Source organism: Sinocyclocheilus rhinocerous, unplaced genomic scaffold (genome assembly GCF_001515625.1).
Source record: "Sinocyclocheilus rhinocerous isolate Xijiao unplaced genomic scaffold, SAMN03320098_v1.1 scaffold1406, whole genome shotgun sequence".
In the NCBI taxonomy this organism is placed as follows: Eukaryota; Metazoa; Chordata; class Actinopteri; order Cypriniformes; family Cyprinidae; genus Sinocyclocheilus; species Sinocyclocheilus rhinocerous.
Genome location: NW_015647095.1, coordinates 2,158,840 through 2,169,148, shown reverse-complemented (window position 1 = coordinate 2,169,148; position 10,309 = coordinate 2,158,840). Strand labels below are relative to the sequence as shown.

General features: G+C 45.6%; 1 protein-coding gene across 1 annotated transcript in view; it reads right to left on the bottom strand.

Annotated features, from left to right (window-relative positions):
* The window catches only part of LOC107708859 (activin receptor type-1B-like), a 21,774-nt gene that overhangs the window by 4,363 nt on the left and 7,102 nt on the right, over positions 1-10,309 (bottom strand). The window contains exon 2 of the mRNA XM_016513228.1: positions 1,337-1,579. Coding sequence (XP_016368714.1) covers positions 1,337-1,579 — 243 coding nt within the window. The remainder of the gene's footprint in view (positions 1-1,336; positions 1,580-10,309) is intronic.

Genomic DNA, 10,309 nt, shown 5'->3' with positions numbered 1-10,309 from the left:
CTGGAATGAGAGTATAGTTCCTAGCCATATCGGCCTAGAAAATTCTTTCTTTTCATTTTCCGTCGGTCTTAGTACACGATGTAACTACAGAAGAGTCAAGTTTTAAATAGGAAAAATATCGAAACTCTTTGGTCATTCTTGCGCGAGATGCTAACGATCTAATCAGATTCAATGATCTATGCTAAGCTGCAGCTAAAAGTGCTACTGCCAGACCCGGAGATCGGCTGAATGGATTCGAAAACGAAAACTATTTTCAAAAATAGTGGCATGTTCCTTTAAGAGAATAGGGACAACCCTTTTAGACCATGCGCCTGGCGCGCCGACCGTTTTTCCCATCGTTAAACTAGCAAAAGTGGATTCGGACACGCCCTAAGTGCACCTGCACTGTGCGCTTTAGACCATGCGCTTGGATCGTTAAAATAAGGCCCCAGGTCTTTTGAAGCCAGAATGAAATTTAAGCTGCCATAGTTCTCCAATTTCATTTATATTATTTAAAATATTTGCATATTTATAGGCACACAAAGCTCCAGAACAATTTAAAAAGGTGCATCAGCCATACAGACTATACTTTTAAGGTTTAAAGCCACTTTTTCCATTTTGAGAGAACTATACCTTTAACTGAATTTAGTTAAAGCTACAGTTCACTGAAGACTCACTCAAAAGATTTAGATATTATCCACCTACTTTAAAGGATGTACTTTATCTCTGACTCATAGCTGAATTCTTTCTATTAACTGAGTTTATATTTCAAAGACCATATTTGATAAACGCAAAGTCATGGATGTTCAAAACAGGCTCTACACCACATTCAGCTCAGTGTTTGACAGACATACAGTATGTGACTCTGGACCACAAAATCAGTCATAAGTTGCACGGGTATATTTGTAGCAATAGCCAACAATACACTGTATGGGTCAAAATGATAAATTTTTCTTTTATGCCAAAAATCATTGTAAAGATCATGTTCCATGAAGATATTTTGTAAATTTCCTACTGTAAATATATCAAAACTTACATTTTGATTAGTAATATGCATTGCTAAGAACGTCATTTGGACTTTAACTTTAAAGGCAATTTTCTCAATATTTAGATTTTTTTGCAACCTCAGATTCCAGATTTTCAAATAGTTGTATCTCAGCCAAATATTGTCCTATCCTAACAAACCATACATCAATGGAAAACGTATTTATTCAGCTGTTAAAAATTAAAATGGACCCATATGACTGGTTTTGTGGTCCAGGGTCACATATTTAAATAACTGAATACATTAAAAAGGTAAAGAAACAAACAAACAAACAAACTTTTTAACACTAGTGTATTTGGCCTGTACACCTACCGCTGGGAATCTGGAGGTTGATGCTGTTGCAGAAGTCCGTATAACAGCAGTGTGTGTTGAACAGGCCTTTGGCGCTCAAGCAGTAGATGGGCTGTCCAGGTGGTACCAGGTTGACACGGGGAATGCAGATCCGAACTTGCTCCTCCTCCTGACCTTTAATGTGGGATGTAGAGGCCATGCAGGCCCCATCAGTCTCACAGACATAACCGCTGCTCTCACAGGCAGTGCAATTACACTTAAGAGCTAGACAGAGGAAGAGAGAGAAGAACGATTAAAATATGTCACTAAATAACTGCAATATGTCTTCATCTTAATGTCAGATTCTAAATGAGGATGTATTCAAGTGGATTTTTAGTGAACGGTGCTAACTCAAAATATCCACCAGAGGGCAAGCAAGACCAATATAAGGACATAAAGAATCACTGAGTAAGGTAACTCAGGCCAGAGACACTGCATGCAGAGTTCAGTTCGCTACCAAACTGCATAACATGAAACTGAATCCGCCACTGCAGATGAACCCAAACAGACTGTGTATAGCAGAAGCTGGCATGGGACGGCCTGATTCGGAGCCCCACTGCTGCACCTTTATATCAGCAAAACACTTTCACAGACTATTGCGTTATTGCACAGTCAGAACTCAGTTTGCAATAAATAATGAGCAAGATGATTAGATTTGACACGTAAGAGGTAGTAGGATCCAACAGTGCATTAAAATCTAACTGAATGTAGATTTTTATTATACTAAAACAGAGAGGCAATGTCTTAAAATGGTTTATTATTTATTAAAATAATCTCGAACAAAAGGGGGCTTTGGAGTCAAGCTGGTCTATAGGATTTTAATCGCACTTTTATTGTCTAATCGCTGAGAATGCTCTGTTCACTAAAATATCTAAAAATCAAAATTGTTTATCTTCTATTGGCAAGGTCGTTGTTAGATTTTGGATTGGATACATGAAGGAAATTACACTTTTGTTCACCGACCAACTTGGCATGGTTAACATCAGATGCGGGAAAACGTCCCTGGTTACTGAACGTAACCTCGGTTCCCTGAGAAGAGAATGAGACGTTGCGTACAGCTTTGCTGACGCATTGGGGAAACACCTTTCTCCTTAGAATACTGAAGCCTGATCAGCGCTTCGCTCAAGCGCGTGAAAATTGGGGGGCGTGGCGCCCCTTATAATCCAGTGCTTGGCGCCATTTCCCTCAGAATCTTCGATAAGACCTGAGCGAAGGTGGCACAGCACGAACAAAACGTCTTGTTCCCTTCTCAGGGAACCGAGGTTACTTTCCTTTCGAAATGTCTCGACATTGGGGAACATATACAGTCACGATGTGTCTACTGCAAAGGTCTTTCAGCTAGAAAATGGAGACACAATGCAGTTTGAAGTAGAAAAGGGCACACGCCGCGCAGGCGGGGATATCCCTTGACAGACTCGCTAGAGCCAATCAGAATCAAGTGAAAAGGTTCCCTATATTTGCATGTCAGCGGACCTGGTTGAAACCCCGTGCTCTAGAAGGGAGGGCGGGGCCCAGGTAGTCACTAAATGAGAATGAACGTTCTATAGAATGATAGAAGTGGTGACAGTCAGTGCTTACTAACAAGAGAACCACATTGAGATATTAAAAGTGGCACGGTGCATTGCAAGTCCTAAGAGAAGCAAACACACATATAAACACACACAGGTTAAAAAAACTGCACATTCCGATAGTGTGTCCTGGAACGAAGCAATGTGAGTTCAAGGGCTACTAAGCCAGTGATATATGATACATTGCATTAATGCAGCGAGCGACCGACTCGGTGCTTCAGAGAATAACATAAGAGGCCCGACAACAATAACCATGGTGAGAACTAGAGATGAAAGCGCAGGCGGTGCCTGACGTAAGAGTCTATTGGACCTAGTGGAAACCCGCACCGAGCGAGGTGGTCTAACAGTGGTAATAATCAGAGATCTTACCTCGCTTAGCTTTCCTGAACTGAAAGGACCCGAGAAGCTAGCGAAGAAACGTCCAAATTATAAAACCTGGCAAAGGTGTTCTGCGAGGCCCATCCTGCTGCCAAGCAGATTTCCTCCATAGATATACCCCTTGCCCATGCCCAGGAGGAAGCGATGCTTCTCATGGCGTGGGCACGCACCCCGATGGGACAATTTGTATTCTGTGTGTCATAAGCCAGGGCTATCGCGTCCACGACTCAATGAGATAGCCTCTGTTTCTATACCGGTAGACCTTTAGTACGACCGCCGTTACACACAAAGAGCTGTTCTGAGAGTTTGAAATTCTTGGTGCGCTCGACATAGATGCGCAGAGCGCGCACAGGGTGAAGCGGCTGTGGAGGGGGTCTTTCCCCGTCCACAGGCTCACTCTGGGTGAAAGCTGAGAGAGTTATCACTTGGCTCCTGAACAGTGTTGAAAGCACTTTAGGCACGTAGCCCTTCCTTGACTTAAGAATGACTTTACGGTCATTAACACCAAAGCTCAAACAGGATTCGCTGACTGAGAGAGCATGTAAATCCCCGATCCGCTTGACAGAAGCAAGCGCAAGCAGAAGCGTTGTCTTGAGAGAGAGCACCTTAAGTGAGGCTGACTGCAGCGGTTCGAAAGGGGGGTGTGTCAGGGCGTCCAGGTCCAAAGTCAAGTCCGAGGCGGGGATTGTGGTCGGGCGGGGAGGGTTGAGCTGCCTTGCGCTGCGGAGAAATTTAACCACTAAATTGTTCTTGCCAACTGGCTGTTTGTCAATACCATTATGAAAGGCTGAGATCGCAGCTACGTATAATTTGAGCATGGAGGGCGTGCGGCCGTCATCCAAGCGCTCTTGTAAAAATGACAGAATGAATGAGATCGAGCAGGTGGCTGGATCTATGTTCTTTGAACTGCACCGATTCGTGAAAACTTTCCATTTATGAGCGTATAGGCGCCTGGTGGACGGGTCTCTCTTCAGAAATGGTTCTCATCACTTGCTGAGGTAACGATGCTGAAGTGGACGGGCTCTGTTGAGCGGCAAGACATGCAGGTCCCACAGCGCCAGGTTGTGGTGCCAGATTGAGCCGTTTGCCTGGGAGAGGAGGTCCCTCCTTAGAGGAATAGGCCAGGCAGGGCTCGATAACATCTCGAGAAGGTCCGGGAACCAGGGCTGAGTGGGCCATTTCGGCGCAACTAGCAGAACTGGCTCCTTTTCCTGTCTGATTCTGCACAGCACCGGATGCAGGATGTTCACTGGAGGAAAAGCATACTTGCGAGCTCTCGGCCAAGGGTGGGCGAGCGTGTACACTCCCAGAGTGGAGGGCTCGGTCATGGAAAAAAAACCTTGGACAATGAGTGTTCTCCGCTGATGCGAAAAGGTCTATCTCCGCTGAGTCCACTCGTCTGAATACATTCCAGATCATGCTCATGGTCTGGGAGTGAAGTCTCCACTACCCCTGACTCACTCTTTGCCTGGATAACATGTCTGCCTCGCGGTTCAGGTGGCCGGGGACATTGACGGTGTGAATCGATAAGAGATGCTGATCCGCCCACAGTAATAGGCTCGTCGCGAGCGAATGCATCCCTGGCGATTTATATACGCTACCACTGACATGTTGTCCGTGCGGATGAGAACATGTGTGTGATTAACTTGAGCATAAAAACTCTCGAGTGCCAGGTGAACTGCCGTGAGCTCCAGGCAGTTTATGTTCCATTTTTTTTCTCCTCTGCTGTCCAAATGCCGGATGCTGTCCAGATGCAGGAAGCATCTGTCGTGATAACTTTTCTCTCGCAAATCTGACCAAGTGGGACACCTTGCGCATAGAGAACTGGGTCCATCCAAGGGGCCAGAGTCTCTAAACATCTGCGCGTTACTAATATACACATCGAACCTGTGTGCCAGGCTGATACAGGAACGCGTGTCTTCAACCATAGTTGAAACGGCCGCATCTGAAGCAGCCCCAAGCAGCACACCGCTGAGGTGGCTGCCATCAGACCCATAGCTCTCTGAAAGCATTATAGGGGGCGTAACTTTCCCTCCTTGAACACCGCTAGGGAGTTCATGATGGCTCTCGAGCGCTCCGGCTCGCATAGATATAGAATCCAGACTCACACCAAGGAAAATAATATTTTGCGTGGGATGCAGCTGGCTTTTTTGCACATTGATTGTGAGCCCTAGACACTGGAGGTGGCTGATGAGAAAATTCCTGTGGTTACAGAGCTCGCTCACTGAGGGAGCCATAATTAACCAGTTGTCTAGGTAGTTTGCTACTCACAATCCAGTCAATCGAAGAGGGGAGAGGGCTGCGTTCATGCACTTGGTAAAAGTGCGTGGAGCTAAGGAGAGGCCGAAGGGGAGTACTGAAAATTGATAGGCCACTCCCTCGAAAGCAAATCTCAGAAAACGCCTGTGACAAGGGGCTACCTGGATATGGAAATAAGCATCCTTTAGGTCCACTGAAATAAACCAGTCCCGGGGCTGAACGAGCGATAGGATTCGTTTCAGTGTAATCATTTTGAATGAGCGTTTTGCTAGAGTGCGATTCAAACGACGCAGATCTAGGATAGGGCGAAGACCGCCATCCTTTTTTAGAACTAAAAAATAGCGGCTGTAAAAACCGGTCTCGTGTTCCTCAGGAGGCACAAATCCACGGCTCCTTTGGCGAAGAGATTGTGTATTTCTGCTCTTAGAACTGGAGCGTTTGTGGCTTGAACTTCCGATGTTACCACGCCATTGAACCGGGGTGGTCTGCATGCGAACTGAAGCATGTAACCTCTTATTATCTTGTTCAACACCCACTCTGATATACCTGGTAGCATTCTCCACACTTCCGCAAACTGTGAGAGAGGCTTCAGCGTGACAGGAACTGACAGCTCGCTGCTGAGTGACAGGGGGCTGTGAAGGATGTGAGTGTGAGTGACAGCGGGAAGAGGAAAAAAGCTCTTTTTGTGAGGTTGTTTGGTTTTTATTGCACAAACATGTGGAACAAACACAGAACAACATTCTTTGTCCTCGCCCTCCGCAACTGGTGGGGAGGCGTGGGGAACATGCAGAACACAGCCTCTTTTTGCTGCTGGGCTGTCACTGTTGTCAAACTTCAGACTCCTCTTCCCCTGAAGTCCGTCAGGAATGTGACTGGGCATCCTTGGCCGGTTTCCCTGACGCACGGGGTCCGTGCTGCTTGGGAGGCGGGTATCGCTGATGTCACGAGTCCTTGGGACGCACCGAAGGCTCTGGCTGCGGGCGGGGCTTTGGAGCTGTATCGGCTCCCGGTCCATATGAGGAGCGCTGAGCGGATGAGGAGGTGGCTGACCGGTGCGTTTTGGCATGAAATGCTTCATCGCCCTCGATTACTTTTGTGCCTCTGAGAATCGCTCCGCGAGGAATTCCACCGAGCTACCAAAAAGCCCTGAAGGATTGACGGGGGCGTTCAAAAGTACAGCCTTTTCTGCGTCCTTCATATCCGTCAGCGTTAACCATAGATGTCTGTCCAGCACGACCAGGCTACCCATGGAGCGGCTGATCAACTGCACTGTCATTTTAGCGGCTCGCAGGGCAAGATCAGTGGCACTGTGAAGCTGCCTAAAGATTTCTGTATCCGGACCCTGCTTGTCCAGGCGCTTAAGCATCTTCGCCTGGAAAAATTGAAGAACAGCCATAGAGTGGAGGGCTAACGCTGCCTGGCCCGCTGCCACGTATGCTTTTCCAGCGATATTTGCGGTGGTGCGGCAGGGCTTGTTGGGGTGCACGGCTGCAAACTTCACCCTCAGTGACGTGGAGGGACAGAGATGCGCGGCAATGGCCTCCTCAATCGGCGGGAGTTTTGAATAGCCGTGTAGATCGGCGCCATCCAAAGATGTCAGAAGTGCAGAGCCGTGGGCACGAGGCGAATACGGGGCGTATCACCTCTTGGACACCTCTTCGTGTACTTCGGGGAAGAATGGGGCGGGCCTTTGTGGGCCGGCCTCACGGCATCGACTGGGCTTAAGAAACCATTCGCCCAGCCTGTTCCGCTCGGGTTCCGTGGGAGGGGACCACTCTAGGTTGAGCTCTTCCACCGCCTTAGAAATGATGCGGAGCAGCTCTTGATCTACGTGACCAGGCTCGTAAATCTCGCTGCGCTGAGCGTCGGAGTCCGGATAATCCACCGGAGAGAGTTGGTCTGGAGAGCAGGAGGCACGCGGGCGCTGCACCGATGTCAGCTCGCTGCCAGCAGTGCTGGTTTCCACGACCAGTGGCCGTTGCTTCTTTGTCTGCGGCTCCGGCGGAGCGGCAGAGGAGAAGGGCGGCGGATGGGGGGGCTAGAGGCGTCGCCGAGCATGTGGGCTATTCTTCTACGGAGAGTCCCGACACTCATGGCGTCGCAGTGAGGGTAGTTGGGCTCCTCAATGTCCTCAATGCGTCAATTCTGCGTGGGCAGAAGATGCACTTGTCATGATCATCAGGGAGCTCTAGAGGTCCCGAGCATGAGGAACAAGTTTAAATGACATGTCGCATCTTCGCCGGAATGCTGAAAAGGACTGAATATACCCACTTTTGCGATGACTCGACGACGAAGGAGTGGCTTCCAAATAATTGAGGTGAAGGAGAAAGATTCTGAGGGAAATGGCGCCAAGCACTGCATTATAAGGGGCGCCACGCCCCCCAATTTTCACACGCTTGAGCACCATTAGCCATTGCAGAGCAATGGCGTTAAACAAATCAGGCTTCAGTATTCTAAGGAGAAAGATGTTTCCTCAATGCGTCAGCAAAGCTGTAAGCAACGTCGAGAGACATTTAGAAAGGGAACTCAAAATATCAACAAATATATCTGTATATCACTATCACTAGAGATCACTAGGTATGTTTACATGCACTAATTTCCGTCAATTGGAATACATCTAATCTGATTTAAGATTCTAAACCTTGATGACACACACTGTAAAAAAAAAATCCGTAAAATTTATGATAAAAAAACGGCAGCTGTGGTTGCCGGAATTTTACCATAAAAAATACGGTAGCAACATTTTCGGTTTTAACTTAAATTTACAGTTAAATACCATTAGGTTTTTACTGTAGCATTTTTACAGTCTTTTACCGTTAAATTCACAGTCATTTTTTTACAGTGTATCTTAAGAAATCTTTAGCAAATAATTTGTAAATATTCAGTTTCATCCACTGACTATTTTGAAAATAGTCAAGAAAAAAGGTACTGTCGAAGTACCATAGAAGGTAGGCGTGGTTAACTCTTAACTTTTATAAAGAATATCTCTTTGGTTTTGAGACTTTACTGTTTGCAACTTTACAGATCTTCTTTATGCACCAAGAGCTTGTAACACTCCAAAGAGAAAGGAAAAATTGAAATCGCATCATATGACCCCTTTAAGACTTTTTAAGAAGCTTGGAGTATACATGCAATAATCTATAACACTAAAGTACAAAATGAAAAGACTTCCATGGTAACACCTTAAAAAAACATGGTTACATCACGGTACCTTTTTGTTGCCTAACCTTAAAAGCCTGAGGGCATAAATAAACTATATCATTAATCTTGAGGGGCATTCAAATGGCCCAGTGATGGACGACCATCTCGCCTTTTGTAACTTTTTTAGACCTGTCATCACCATTGTTTATTTTTGTGTCTCTTCACCAGATCAGACAAACTCAGACAGGATGCGATGACGGCTGGTACACAGACTGCTGAGGGTGACCGAGGTCATGACATGAGGGGTGGCGTTCATACTTCACTGGCGCCCTCGATTTTATCCGAGCCGCATACAATGGCAGACCACTCAAGACAAATTGCAGTGGTTTTAAAATAACAGGACTTCAGACGCTTGACTGCTGATCACAACAGGGCCCACCAAGGGACAAAAAGCGCTTTAATGCCCAGTCTTTTCTGGGCGTCTGTCAAAAATTTTCTATTCTAATCCTCTCTTCTCATTTTAACGCTTTTCTTTTGCCTTTCCCACACGTTCAGTTTTTACTTTGTAGTCCTACTGTCACTCATCTCGCTCCACACACTTAATTGATTTGACTCACTACGCTTCCTCCCACAGTTTTTCGCACACAGGTTTATTGCACAACTTATGACATGCAAGTGGCAGAACCACACTTTCCTGAACAAGTGTCAACTTCGCTTTTTCAACGTGTGTATTTGTGTGGGGGTGTGTGTATGTGTCAAGTGTCATAGAGCAAGAGAGGGAGTGTGTGAGATTGTTTGTGTACTCTTTATAAATCTTATAAAGGCTGTGATCGAACAGACACCGAAGGGCACTGCCAGTAACCGTTAGTGGAGCAGATCCAAGTCAACTGAAGTTCACATGCACAAGGAATTTCCTGCAGATTACACGGAGGTAACCAGGCCCTGATAGCGAGAGAAAAACAACCCGGTGCCGTAATAACCCTCTAATGGAGCACACACGATATCATTAAATCACCGGGCAGCAAATAGAATGACCGTAATTGCCTCATAGTCTCTTTCTAAAGAGGTCTGAGAAAATGCAATGTAGATATCACATTAATCATAATCAGGATTACTATACTTACATCTGAAGTGTGTAATTTTTCGGTTAAAACGCTTAAAGGAATATTCCGGGTTCAGTACAAGTTGCTCAATCAACAGCACTAGAGGCATAATGTTGATTAGCATAAACATTTATTTCTACTTGTCCCTCCTTTTGTTTAAAAAAGTGAAATTCTGGGTTGCAGTGAGGCACTTCAACATTAACATACAATAGTAAAGCCACAAGATGTAAACAATGTGTATTAACGTGATTTTAGTGTGGAAAAAATCACTTACTACTAACCCTTTTAGTGTAAAATTATATAAAATTTTATACAATTTCATGGTCATGGAATCATAATGCCTAAAATTACAGTAAAAATGGCTAGAACAACTTCACAGCTCAAATATCACAAGTTTTAACAGAAGATTAATTGTAAGTGATTTTATATAACCAAAAGCATCACATTCAAACATCCCTATTCACTTTCATTGAAAGTGCCTCACTGTAACCTAAATTTCTGCCTAA